A 14,859-nucleotide genomic window follows, 5' to 3' on the forward strand; every position below is an offset into this window, starting at 1 on the left:
TTATTTACCGCGTCTCACAGCTTTTTCCCCAACAACTTAGACGACCCCCAGTACAAAGCTGCACCCTGACAACCAGAATGCTCTCTCCGCGTTCGCTCTGCCTTTTGCCAGTGACTTACTCATGTTTGTCTCATCTGACCTCAAAGAACCACAAAGGCTTCTGACGTTTTATCGCTACAGGGTGTCATTGTGTAAGGTGTGTTTGAGAGTGCGTATCAGTGGGTTGCTCTGGAGGAAGTGCAAAAGCTATTTTTTATCAGACCATGCTGATTAATCACACTGTGCGTCACAAGGTTTACACCGAAAATCTCAAGTCCAATAGAAATGTTATTCGCCAACAAATGAAACCGAGGTCAGGGAAAGGGGAGGAAAACAGTACAGCCGCAAAGGACTCCAATGGAATTGATTTTCGCTATCGTATTCATTTTTTATGTGTGACTATTGATCTCTGAGTTTAAATCTCTTTTTGTTTGTCCCCATCCAAAAGGAGGTCAGAGGTCAGAGCTGATTCTGTTTCATGCTTCAGGACACTTACTTCAGTGCAGCAGATGCTCATCAAGTCTCACTTCTTCTGCTCCTTCAAGTGAGATTGTGTTTGCACTAGGATTTGAAGAGGGGCAATTCTGAAGGAATGACACTATAATATAATATTCCTGCACTACCAAACTAATATGAATTGAAAATAACCCTGACCCAAAAATGTAATTTCCTTTTTAAACCTGTTCTTTTTCCAATTCACTGATTTCTCATTTAGACTTTATGAAGATCATTTTCTAGGGCCCAAGATTAAAATAGACAATTTAATATTATTTGATGTAATTTAATTTATAGTGAAATAAGCAACTCTTTAGGATATTTGGCTTTTTTATTTGACATATTAACTTAAACAATTACCTGAATTAACTTGATTGCTGCTGTCTTGCCTTAATGGTATATTTCCAACAGCCAGATGCTGGATAACTGCATGTGTTTTGCAAGTACAGAGGCCCAAATTTTAAGTGTAGGGGCCAAATTTCGACCATAATGCAACTGGACGGCTGTAAAACTGCCACAGTTAAATGAAGACTGCATCTGTGAAAAGTTCAAGAAGGTAGACATGTGTCTAACTAAAGTCAGACAGGACTGTAATTTGGTTGTACTTTGCTTTTAAGCTGTTTAAGTAGAGCAGTCTGCAGATCTCCCCGAGTGGAACACCCTCCCACTTACTGTGGGATTCCAGGGTCTCTGTGATCTGTCCTGCAGGACATCCCACACACACACACACAAAGCTTTAGCTGTCTGTGTCTGGTGTATGTATGTAGATAACAGGGAAGGAAAGCCCATTGTTGCAAAAAATCCCTTTCTGGTCAGCAGGGTTAATGGGTGCACCGCAAGAACAGGAACTCTGGAGACTTCTCGAACTCTCTTTCAAATTGGGATATTTCTTAATCCCCAACTCTTAGATTAGAGCTGGAAATTGGTGTTAAAAGTTGTAATTGGTTTTAGGGTTCATCTCAAGAAAAGTGGGATGGATGAGTGGGAATAGATTTAGGACATGATTTTTGCAAACTGTAGTCCTCACAGAAGAACAAATATCTTGGGTCTGTTTGTGTGTGTGTGTGTGTGTGTGTGTGTGTGTGTGTGTGTGTGTGTGTGTGTGTGTGTGTGTGTGTGTGTGTGTGTGTGTGTGTGTGTGTGTTTGTGCGCCTGACACAGATCGTACAGACCCTGGAGCATGGAGCTCATTGATAAGTGTGTTTCTCAGCAACATGACTGGGTTTAAATCAGGCCTATGAGGAGGTACAGTTGAGACAAACACTGTGTGACGTCACAACGTGTTGACTTAAAACCTTTGAAGGGGTAAATGGAGAAGCAAAGTATGACAAATAAGAGATGATGTAGCTCGCTGACCAATGGCAACTCCAAAGTCATGGGAACAGCTGTTTGCGATCTATTACACAGGTCCATTACAGCCTCCACAACATGACACAACATGAATGCCACAAACTGCTCATCAGATGACCACCTACACATGATCAATGAACTAATAACCCCCAAATTCGCCGATTTACCTGTTATATGGGCTGATCAAACAAAGAGGTTCAAATTTCGATTTCAAAACATGGATATTTTCTTTCTTGTTGTTATCTCTGCTTTTCTGTAGCGTTTGGTTGTAGTTAAAGATAAAAACTACCGTCTCTGAAATCCAAAAAGCATATTCCATTTTTCTGACAGTCGACATTTACCTTGTATGTTCTGGTTTCCTATGGTCCACGGCTCATCGGAATCAAAGTGCGTGTCCCCGCCCATTCCAGGTCCAGGGAAGTAGGCGTGGGCGAGGAATCCTCCCTCTCCATCAAAAGGAGAGCTGTCTCCATGAAAACCTGAAGCAAAGAAGATCATGATGTCGGGCTCCTTGCGTCGTCCATATTTGATCTCCTGGTAAGGGATTTCGTCGAAGGTCAATGGAGTGACCCTCTGCCAGACTTTAAAGGCCCGCCGGATGGCTTCGTATGAGTTATACTCTCCGATCTTGGGAGTGTAGTTCTGGATGCTATGGGAACAAAGAAAGGAAGGTAAAATAAATCCCTTAGTAGATTCCTATTTCATAGGTTTTTCACCTTTATATTATTAGCAATTTGAGAAAGATTATGGGAATTACAACTTCATACCAAAAGTAGCTAAAAACAAGCATGTGCATGTTCATCATACATAAGAGCTGAATCCCCACCTTGAACCCATAATGTTTTACAGTAGCAACCTACAACAAAGATAAGACTCGATGCTCATACTGTTCAAGTGTCTGATTAAATTTTCTTTCAGATATGTGATGACTTTTTTTGTTACCTGTATGTGAGGTGGTTCTTGTTCCATTTATGTCCGGTGAGGGCGTAGCGCTTCCGCCTCACATTGGTTTTGATCTGGCCTCCAAACTTGTCAGGCACACCACAGCGGGGTCTCTTCATGGCACTGAAGGAGTTGAAAGAAGATCAGGAACAGGCAAGAGGTATGCCACAGAGTGTTGAAAAGCAAGAGGCCCCCAAGAGAGGAGATGAAGGGGAGTACGACAGCACAACTCCTACTTTCTCTCCTTGATGTCTCTGTACATTTCTGTTGTTTAATTTAAAGTGTACCTGTGAGCTGCCTCGTGCAGCCAGAGTACTGCTCCTCTCAAGTAAAAAGAGAGAACATAGGCCATGCTCAATGACTGTTACTAAGGGAGGGGGGAAAGTATCACTATCTGGTGGAGTGTGGGGTGTGGGGGTTGGGCATAAAATAATTGTTCATTAATAGTAACCAAGGTAAAAGTCTGAAATAATCCTGATATTGATTTAAATTCATATCACCCAGCCCTACGAGTGGGTGTCTAGCTGCACAAAATCATCCAAGCTAAGTCCAGCTAACCTGATGGTTTGAGGGTCCATCTGTCCGGTGACCTCCAGGCCGTAGAACCGCTGCATATCGCTGATGGAGTTGGACAGGATCTGAGCCGATCGCATGGTCGACATCTGTCTGCTGGCCTGGGGCAGGTAACCATACATCCTCAGCCATGACTGGAAGACAACAATTAAGAAAATGTACAAATGAGGAAGTGCCATCTCCTCATATGTGATCATTGGGACTATATTCCTGAAGTTGACCGCCACCACAAAGACTCTTTAAAATCAAAAGGCAAATCATAACACAAAAAGTGAAAGTATTCATGTAGCATCAGGTTGCATTTAGAGTTTTGTATATAAAAGGAGGAAGGCAACCTCCTGTATTTTGAGAGTATGTGACTGGGAGAGCCGGAGGGGGTGGGGGGGTTAATGGCAGACATTAGGGAGAAAACGTGATACTTGAACCAATCAAAGATGACGCAAAGTCTATCCCACCTGTTTTGCAGAAACCTTATATCACACGCACACATTCACACACACTCATGCAAGCACTTGCATATCGGGTAGTCTGAGATACTAAATACGCCTACACATGGACAAACACTCCCCTTTGCTGGTGCAGGGAATGTAAAAACAGGGTGTGTGTCTATGTGAGTGTGCACGTGTGCTCATGTATGTTGATTTGTGAACATCTGTGTGTGCAGATGTCGTCTCAAGTCGACGCCCATTCTTTTACAAGGTAATATACTAGTTGATAAAGCTGTGTATTTACTTACCCACTCCTTTAAAGCCATACGAACAAACTCACTTCTTTCAGTCTTTCTTTTGCACACACACATTTGGCAAATGAATCATATACATTTAAAAATACTTACACGTATGCAACTAGACAAAGGTTTTTTTTTTCACTAAATGTGTGTTACGTATAGCCACAGTCCAATTAAAACAAATTACACAGGGTCGCTCATAAATTCCTCGATTAACTTTATACACCCTCTGCCTGACCGTCCTGCTCCTTCTACACAACTACAATATGACTGGATGTACTGAAAAGGGCCAAACCTGTGACCTGTGCTCCACTCTACATGTGTGTTCCTCCAGCATTAGACCAGTCATTACAGGACTGCTGTGATTTACTATCAGGAAGTGATCAATCAATTGGCGTCAAATGCTAAGATGAGTTCTGACGGCATCACCATCGACGGCATTGTGATAAGTTAAGAAAGTAGATGGCTACAGTCAGCCATTTAACATTGGTCCTTTGTTGATGTTGCACTCCTTCTCTTTTTCCATTAGGGTTAAGTTTTGAGGTCAAAAAAGTGTTTTAAATTTTTTTGACAGCATAAGAAAAACAGCTGAAAATCCTGCACAACTGTAAGTTATTTTGAACAAAAGAAATGGACAGAAATAAAATCATTTCAAATGTCAAAACAACCTAAACATCTGACTGACGGTCTGGACTCGTCACTTCCTTTTACAGCTAAAATACATAACCATATAGATGCTATTTTACAGTTCTCTCATTGTGAAAACACAGGTACTGGTAAATTTAAAGGTACAGTGCAGTGAGGCAGCATTCTCTTTTACTCTGCACCTGAGACCTCGCGTCTTTATAGTCTATGCACAGGTCGTCAGGAGGCTAAAGATGAAAACACAAAGAGTTTGAGCCCTCAGGCTTTAGAGCACTTGGCCTGAGGCGCTGAAACATTCAAAACCTGATTCATCTTTATGTTAATTCTCCAAACAGATTTACAGATACAAGGTGTGTGTGTGCGTGGGAGCAGGAAGAGGCATAGGGAGGGCTGAACTGGACATGACCCGGACCCACCTCTGCCTTTAGATAAGGAAGCTTTAAACACGCTGACACACAGACATACACTCAAAAACAAACACACACTTCCTGAAACACTATCTAAGTACTCTATCTCTCTCTCTCTCTCTCACACACACACACACACACACACACACACACACACACACACACACACACACACACACACACACACACACACACACACACTCTGAGTCAAGGGGAAACAGGTGGCAGGGATCACAGAACACTCTTCTCTAGTCAAATAATTTGAACATGTATGTTCCATGTTACACACAATCACAAATAAGACACCAACATCTACAGTACATGCAACAGGCTTTACCAATTATTGAGCCAGATTTATTAATTCAATATTTTTAGCATTTTTCAAACAATGGCTCCTTGATTTCAAAGAGAGACGGATCAGAGTAGGGTTCTTATTTTTCCAACTGAAATGACTAACGCTGGCAGATCTGATCAGCTGCAGCTCAACAGTGTTTGCTGATTTACTTGAGTACGGGAAACTCGTCCTAACTCGTTAAAATTTAAATTAAATTTGGACTATGAAGAAATCCAAAGCAGTCAGAAATTGCTTTCAGATATGCACTGAACACGGGATAATCTCCTGAAATTATCTGGAGGGGCTGAATGTTTGAACGCAAAATGTCAGAGAATGTTAGAGAAGCTTCAAACTTTCTCCAGAGTTTTTCCTGCCAGGTTCCTTGTAAAAACTCTGGATATTAACCGAATGACCCCATGTGAGAACGCAGATCCTCTGCAGGATTCGTTGTTGTGAACGTGTCTGAGTGGAGAATCTCCAGCTGCGTAGTTCATGTGTGAAAGTCAAACCTGAAGAAAGTCTTGACTCAATTGTGCGGACATACTCCAGAGTTCATGTCTGAAAATGACTAGAGTTGTGTTGGTCGGCGAGTGTCTGCATGTGTCTGTATATGGGTGATACAAATATCAATTAAAAAACAAATTATTATTATTATTGATATAATATGAAAAACAAAGCACATATTGTCTTGATTTGCTCTGATCATCGTAGATCACCCACCCAATCCTGCAGTAAAGAACCAGAATCTGGACGTTACCTTTCCCTCATCAGCTGAGCTGAATATAAAACAAGTCTTAGACACAACATGGAATATGGTTTTTGCTTGTGTGTGTATGTGTGTGTGAGTGAGTATATGTGCATGTGCGTGTGTCTGCTTGCAGCATATATGCTAGACCTTGTCTATTAAATTGGCTTTCAAAGAGTCCTTGGGCTTACCTGCCAAAACCTAGACCAAGCAATATACAAGGGGTTGTAAAACCTGCCAGGACTGTATGTGTGTGTGTTTGTGTGTGTGTGAGAATATGTTTGTGTGTGTGTATGTGTGTGTGCGTGTGTCCACCACAATGTCAGCCAAGATACTAACAGAGCTTTTATTCTGAGGCTTGGTCTGCTGCCATCTCTTACCCCCCAAAGTCCTACCAGGAGGAAGTAAATGGAGAAGTGGGAGAGAAATCGAGATGGACAGAGAGGATGAAGGGAATTAGATTTGAATATTTCTTGAAGCACATATCACCAGAGAGAGTCAAACAGAAACCATGTGCACAAATGCACAATCACCCTAGGGCACTCAGAGAGAGTTCCCATCTCATGGCCGTCCCCTGCCCCATCCCTTCCCTGTAGCAATGTGAGTCTTTGTGGACACGGTGATAGCCAATCACACGGGAGCAGGGGGGGAGAGCAGGAGGACTGTGAAGAGACACCACGTTGCACATTACATGGATACAAAGAGGACATGGACTGAGGAGCATGTTGAGTTATGTGCTGCAATGAGCCACTGATTACTCCTCCCCTCGCTGATATTACTTTGCTGGAGCTGCAAGTTGCTGTTGCACTCTTTTTCACTCCTTCTATACGGCCAGTGTTATCATGACCATGTTTCTCTCTGTGCTCTCTCATCCTCCTCCTCTCCTATTCACAAGTTTTCTGTCAGGGCAATCTCTTTTCAGACAAGAGGCTCCATTGTATTTCACTGCCTTGGAGTCCCTGGCCCAGCATGCCTGTGCAGCAGCGCGTGTGTGTGTGTGTGTGTGTGTGTGTGTGTGTGTGTGTGCGCGTGTGTGTGTCCCAGTTACAGAACAGCTGTCACATTCAGCCATCACATGCTGCACAGCTGAGAGTGACCACTACAATCCCTGTTAACTTTCTCTCTCCCTTTTTAGAAATAACTCAATCACAGATTCCTCTTGGCCGCGACATGCTGTGACATTTCCTCCTTTTTTCAAATTAAGATTTCTCTGAGTCTGGTCACACTCACACATTTGATAATCCATCTCTTTTCCCCTCATTCCTCTGACCTCCCACCTCATCCTTTTAGTTCAGACAGAGCGAAGTTGAGTTGCTCAGACTAACGCCTCATCACATGGACTTTTTCATTTCAAGAATGAGAATTGGTTTGGTATTTCAGAATGTGAATTAAAGGTAGGGCTGGTCATTTGTTTCTGAAACCCTAACCCTTGTTCTATTTGTTGAAATCCTCTTCATGTCCCGATGTGATGTGATGTGGTCCTCGCAGGACTGTAATAATCCAATGACATGATCTATGGCCTACCTGTCTGTCACTAACTGACCTGCCTGACTGTCTTCAGTCACGTCTTCAGTCGGAGAGGCATACACAGCCGAGGCAAAGACGATAGCCAGAAGTTAGCAAACGTGTTGTTTACATTGTTCAAAACACATTCAGTCCACTCACCTGTCCTTTATCTTTGAGAGAAGACTGTACAGTATGTTTAGATACCACCTTATCACCACTGAAATTCAAGACAACCCTCTGTTCACACATAAACGTTTCTATCACCATTATTATGGCTGCTGTGGGTGAGAGCAAATTTTCTTACCGGACTCAAGAGAAACATGCATCCACTAGATGTATGGCCATCAGCGACTTCATAAAAGTTGAGTCTCCCTTGAAATAAAGACTAGTGGGCAGATCATGGAGATAAGCAGGCCCATCATCAAACCAACAGCATGATGTTAGGTTCTGTTTGAGTCCTCAACTAACACTTGCAGTTTTACTTTATTCTAACACATAAAAGCCTCCATTGTTTGTCCTATTTTCTGGACCACTGCTGATTTTTGAGCGTAACTGTTAATAAAAAAACACTCTGTTGCTGCTGCACATTAAAATGACCTGAACTTGTCGACAGGAGCTTGTTCTAATTGACTCCAAGATAACACAACAACTAAACAACTAAAGGTCCAGTGTGTAGGATTCAGGGGGAAACATCAACAGAAAGAGAATGCATTATTCAAACTAATGTTTTCATTAGTGTATAATCTCCTGATACTAAGAATTGTTGTGGTTAAAGCTCACTGAGGCTTTTATACGTCTGGAGCAGGTTCCATGGTGTCCAGCATGTTGCACCACCATGTTCCTACAGTAGCCCATGGTGGACAAACCAAACAGTGACTCTAGAGAGGGCGTTTCCTGTTTTAATGTTACCTGAAGACCACCATAGGTCCCCATACATGTAAAATTACACACTAAATTACACAATAAAGTTGTCTGTCTCTACCACAGACTCAAGTTAACTGTATTCTTGAGGGACCATGAATGACTTACGAGACTCAAGTTAGCTAGCATACTCGCCCTTTTATTATTGGAAGGCTCTGATGTATCCGATATCGATTAAACTGTCAAAAATACATGGAGATGGGTTTTCTGTCACATCACAGCCTGTGGGTGCAGCTGTCCAGGATATGGCACGTCACAATATTTCTAACAATATCAATATTCAGAGTAATTAAAGTGTCTAAACACTCTTACATGGTTTCAATCATTTCCAATCAAACAACAGTAGTTGGACCACCTATACTTATGTAATATGTTAATAAAATTTGTGCTTTTAAATAAATAGCCATCAAGTACAATATGACAGGATGACAGGAATATTTATGGATTGCTCAATTTTCATGGCTGTTTAGTTCATTTCAACAACATCTCAGGACAGGAAAATTGTGTTCAGGAACCTACTCAGTCTCTCACTCAGCTGTCCAGCCTTTCTTTAGTTCCCAGATTATTTCTAGAATTCTACTTGTATGGAGGAGTCTGAATGTTAAAAAGACCACACGGATAATGCAGTTGTTATTGCTTGAGCTGACACACAAACTCATTTTAGCAACACATAATGAGGAATTTCTCATCAGTCCGCACATTGTGTAAAACTAAACATCTCTTGTCTCAGTAAGACACATTAGCACACATACGCCTGCACATACCACAGCTTTGTTAATACCCCATCAGTGTGTGTTGCAACCTGAGAGACAACCAGACCCCTGGTCACTAGGTTTGGTGACGCAAGCTCACCTCTAATGACCGCCAGGCCTCTGTGTGTGTCTTTCTGCTTTTCTCTCCTACACAGAAACAAGAGCTCCTCCACTAATCACCTTCTAATAGGAACACACACACACGCTAAGCCCTTTTCTCTTAGAGTCAATAGTCTATCAGCACATTGATGGACTGATGGAACAAGAATCTGAGATGTGTTGTTTTCAAGTTCTGACTTGATATTTTGTCACAAATTAGTTTCAAGGTGTACAACGAGGAATACATATTCACAAATTGTGTCCTTAAAGGTCAAGAGGTCAGAGGATGAGGCAATACCAACGATATGAAAAAACAAACCAGTACAAGGGGTAATGACCATGAGTATAATGCTTGACTTCTCTTTATGTTTGCACATTCATTTGAGGGGAAAGGCACATGAATGGCCAGGAGTTGGCTCCTGACAGGAACATTTCTGGAACCCTTGTAATGTTTATAAACAAACACAAAGGTCATTTCTGAGGATAAGATGTTATATATGTAGACATACAGCCTGCAAGTCAGCTTTACTAACAAAATGAACCACATGTGAAATAAGAGTACGTTGAGGGAAATATTATAATAACAGTAACAAAGGTTATAATACAAATAATAATGATAATGTAAACATATAAGTAACATACACCTACTCAGTATTTATTGTTCATGTTATTATTGTTAATAACTGGTGCTGCTACAATTAATAACATCCCTACATCTCATTATTTTCATTGTGACAACCAATCTAATAGAGGTTAAATATGACCGTTACAGAACAGTCCCTGGTCTCTCTCTCCTCTCCCCCCAACCAGTCGAGTCAGATGGACGCTCACATTGTGTCTGGTTCTGCTGGAGGTCTAACCCCGTTAAATTTAACTTTACTCCAAGGTCAAGTTCCTGCTCATTGTGGGAACTGTGGTATTGTAAAGTCTCAAAATTACTAAGCGCCTTGAGATAATGTATGTTGTATTGTATACTAATAGGCTACAAGTGAATTGATTGCAGTGCAGAGGGTCCTGCCTCAGTTCTGATTCGCTGGTTTATAAGATATTACACAGGTTAACATCATTCCTTCATATCAGTTACTGGAAGTGAGGCGCACCATTCGACCGTTCAGTTATTGAACTATAACTTACAAATATGTGTAGATCAGATAAGATAATCCTTTATTAGTCCCACAAGGGGGAAATTGCAATATTACAGCAGCAAGAGTCAAAAGCATCTGTTAGTAATAATAAGTAACAGGCAATACTTAAGTGTGAGTATAATAATACTTAAGTGTAAGTATAATAATACTTGTGGAAGTGTAAGGAAGTGTAAAAAATATCGGAAAATGTGATTGGAATAAAAACTAACATACACAATGTAAAAATAAGTACATAAATAACTAATATGTGCAGTGTGAGAATGTGTCGTGAATGGGTTGAACATGAACCATTGTATTTTACAGACAGAATGAATAAGGCACAGTTAAAAGAGTGGAGCCAGAGTTATGGTGCAGTCCATAATGGGTGCGTGTAGTTCTACTGGGAGCAGAGCTGATTGTATGTGTAAATATTGAATGTTATCAGAAGAATATTCGGTGTATTTTGTACATTGTACGTTGTATTTCGCCTTTTTCAAAGAGTTTAGTGCTAATACAGTGAATCCAAGTTTTTACCTCCGCGTTGAAGGCGCCCTCCTCCGCTGCACGCGCCCCGAGCGCGCACAGCCACAGCGCGAGCAGGGTCCGTCTCCAGAGCAACCAGGGGCAGCGGGCCCGCGAGGGGGGGGACATGGTGTAATAATGTCTTTACCGACTTTTAATGGCAGTCTCACACGTTTTAAAGGTACAAGTACTACTTTGAACTATTCGCTAACGGGAGAGCTGCAGCGGTCTTCAGCAGTGCACTTGTGTCCCGGAGGAGCGCTCCATTCCTGGGTTCGAGTCAGAGGCGCGGTGACCCCTCCATGGAGGTCGGTGGAGTTTCCTCACTCGGCTCCGTTGGGATGACCAGACTCTGACCGAGGCTAATGAGGGACGAGCAGCAGCTCGGCTCCGCAGCACCAAACACCGGCCGCCGCTGACATGTCCACATCCAGAGAGGGGAATAAAGTTTCAGCTGTTTAAAACAAACGATGAAGCTGAAACTTCACCAGCAGCACGTTCTGTCACCGCTTGTTTCAGTTTGCTGGTGCAAAATGATGTCTTCGCCCTTTATATCCAGTTCCTGCCTGTTCCCCGGTGAAGGACCTCAGGAGCCGGCGTTCAGTCGGTTGCTCTCGGTGCGGTCGGTGTCTCCCTCATGTTGTCTCCACCGGAGCAGGACGGTCAGTGAGCCGCTGGGTCCGTGCTGTTTCTGTACCTAACGTGACGGCTGCAAGTCTGACGACAGCAGCACCACGGGTTCCTGTGGTCACCTTCAAAATAAAAAGACAGCCGCGGAAGCACGGCTCCAGTCATGAGGAGCAAAAAGGTAATTACGCTAAATTAGAAGGTTTTTTATCCCCTCAAATTCTTTTACTTTGCTAAATATTTACAATTAATTAATTGTTAAGGAGCAAACAGTGAAGTATTCAATGGTGCACTGGGAACAACAACTTTATTCCATGTGTTCATACACTGTATTATCAAATTAATTAATTATTTGTGTTAATGTGTTCTCTGCCCTTAAGCATGGTTAAAATAGACATGAATTTCTTCATATTCTCTATTTTTATCATCATTATTAATATTTCCATTATTATTAGCTGTGTTTTTTTTCTTATTTAATGTTTCTTTTTTGTTTATCATGTGGATCTCTGTTAGTTTTTAAAATCTATAACATTCACCGTTTATTTTGAAGGCCAATCTAATCTCCTGTATTGTCTTGTCTTTCTATGCTAGCTTGATGGAGTCAACCACTACGATGCCTGATCAACCAGACGGATGGAGGTGGAGGTGGAGCAGGAGCAGAGAAAGAGCCCGAGGGAAAACATGACCCTCCCCCTCTGTTATACAGCTCCACCACACACACACACACACACACACACACACACACACACACACACACACACACACACACACACACACACACACACACTCAGTACAGGTAAGATACTGATAAGATAAAAGACTTAAAGCAACCCCTATTCATTAACCAATGTGAGACTGTAACTGTGTTGAGACACACTCACAGGTAGAAATGGGCTGAAATACAACAGCACAGAAGCGAAGTGGTTACACTTCACAGTAGAAGCATTGATTCTATGTCTGTTTCATTCTTTGCCATGTGCCAGTAATGATAAGCAACTGCACCATTACCTCCACATTACCATTATTCCTATTGTGATGGATTATTGTATTAGGATGTTGTGTTCAGGTTTTGTGGACATAGTTTCAGAGTTGCTGATTCAACGTTATTATTATTTTAGAGGATGAAATGTGTGGTGCTCTTGAATTGTACTGCTGTATTATATTGACAGGTCTTTCGTAGTTTTTTAACTACGTCAACAATTTCTCACATTGACCATACATGGTCCCGTCAACCAAATAAACTAACAGCTGAGTGTACATGTACATCTGTCACTTTGAATTACTCATAATAATTAGTTTAAGAAATACTTGTGGTAGTCAATATGATCCCAGGAAGCACCTGAATAAATTAAATCCTGATCGAAGGCAAGAGGAAGCAGGTGTTGACTGGAAATCATAAGCACCACAGCTACTAAATAATCAATATTGGTGTCTGAATTGAATATTTTGTCATTTCTCATTCAGCGAGGAATCACAAAAAGGGACAAGGGCGAGTGAGAGGGTGATAAGGGTCTCTTGTATTTAAAGACATGGTTGGTCCATGAGGTCTCAACTTAGACTGTATATAAGGATAGATGACATGACAGCTCCCCTAAAGTGAAACAAAACGTCTTGCCTAGTGGCAGGCTGCAGTATAGGTCATGAACCCCACCTCTGTTATAGTGGATGGGACATGGACCAAATTAAAAAAAGTTAAAATAATAAAAACAACAACATCAAAAACAATTATAATAATAATAATAATACAAATCTCAAAGATGGTGTCTGTCATGTAAGGTAGTTCTTCACACTGATGTATGTTCAGATGCAAATGTTTCTAGTAAGGTGGTCTACATGCACAGACTCTGGTTCCAAATGACGTCCTTGGTGCAAGATGGCAGCGATAATATCCAAGATATTTTGTCTATATTTGTGGAGAGTGGGAGGAAGTTGAGATGTCACTCTTAAGCCAATTTGGTCTAAATGTCTCTGCTAACATACAAAGTGTTGTGTTTTCATCCGGGTTATTCCAGTTTGCCATGAGGATCAACACTTGCTCGGTGGGAGACATTCTGCTTTGCTGGTCCCTTTTTATCCAGGTGAGCAGTCTGTGAAAGTTTGTCCTGATCCTAATCCCTCGCTATTTCATTGTTTTCCCAGCTTACTAACGAGGAAAATAATGATCATAACATCTCGTTCAACAACAAGAAATGTTCGTTTTCGTCAATGGTATTTTTTAGGTTATATAAAAAGATTCCATTATAATCCGAAGAATGTTACCTATTTACTGCATGGATGCAGTATATGCTTTAGTGGGCTTTAGACATTTGTTGTATTGGTTTGTAATTCCAGTGATTCAAAGAGAAAAACACACTTTCACTATGCATTCATTTCTAGGATTCAAAGGTATTTTACTGAATGTAGGTGTAAACAAGTTTAGTCTGGTCTGTTTTATTGTCTCGATGCCACATGGGCCACCTGGCAGAAGGGCCACCTGCATGCCCATCCAGTAAACATGCTAATGGTTAAGCACTCACACACACTCACACACACATGTACAGCCCCAGAATGCATGCACAGTGTCACAAGCTACAGGTGGGTCTGTAAACACAGTGTGGGTCTGCATTATCATGATAATGACATATCAGATCCAAATACCACACATTTCTTCATCAAATACCACACATTTCTTCATCAAATACCACACACTTCACACAGCTCTGGCATTTTGTTTCTATTCTTAATAAGAAACAGTTTTGTTAAGTTTTTTCCTCCATTAAGTCACAACTGAGAAATAGAAAGTCTTGGGGGTAAGAATTACCTGATTTGCAACACAGATGTCAGAATCAGGTTTTATTGCCAAGCAGGTTTACACATACAAGGAATTTGCTGTGGTGTAATTGTGCAAGTATAAATGTTAAAAAAATATAAAAAGGGAAACTAAAATTAAATGTACAAATAGACTGAGGGGAGGGGTTGTGCAGTATGTTGTAAGTAAGCACTATGGACTCGATTTTTGCAAACTATGAGGATTTTCATTTACATGAGAATTTGTTGAGTTGACACAACGAC

General features: G+C 41.4%; 1 protein-coding gene and 1 long non-coding RNA gene across 2 annotated transcripts in view; one reads left to right on the plus strand and one right to left on the minus strand.

The window, feature by feature from the left end:
• Positions 1–11,848, minus strand: part of mmp15b (matrix metallopeptidase 15b) — a 31,608-nt gene extending 19,760 nt beyond the window's left edge. The window contains exons 1-4 of the mRNA XM_035152185.2: positions 11,194–11,848; positions 3,385–3,533; positions 2,827–2,949; positions 2,226–2,533 (exon numbers count right to left, since the gene is read on the minus strand). Of these exons, the coding sequence (XP_035008076.1) occupies positions 2,226–2,533; positions 2,827–2,949; positions 3,385–3,533; positions 11,194–11,310 (697 nt within the window). The 5' untranslated portion in view covers positions 11,311–11,848. The remainder of the gene's footprint in view (positions 1–2,225; positions 2,534–2,826; positions 2,950–3,384; positions 3,534–11,193) is intronic.
• Positions 11,802–12,594, plus strand: LOC118104903. The gene is made up of 2 exons (XR_004695077.2): positions 11,802–11,989; positions 12,400–12,594. It is a non-coding gene; the product is annotated as an uncharacterized LOC118104903 (long non-coding RNA).
• Positions 12,595–14,859: the final 2,265 nt, after the last annotated feature.

This window comes from Hippoglossus stenolepis, chromosome 1 (genome assembly GCF_022539355.2).
Source record: "Hippoglossus stenolepis isolate QCI-W04-F060 chromosome 1, HSTE1.2, whole genome shotgun sequence".
NCBI lineage: Eukaryota > Metazoa > Chordata > Actinopteri > Pleuronectiformes > Pleuronectidae > Hippoglossus > Hippoglossus stenolepis.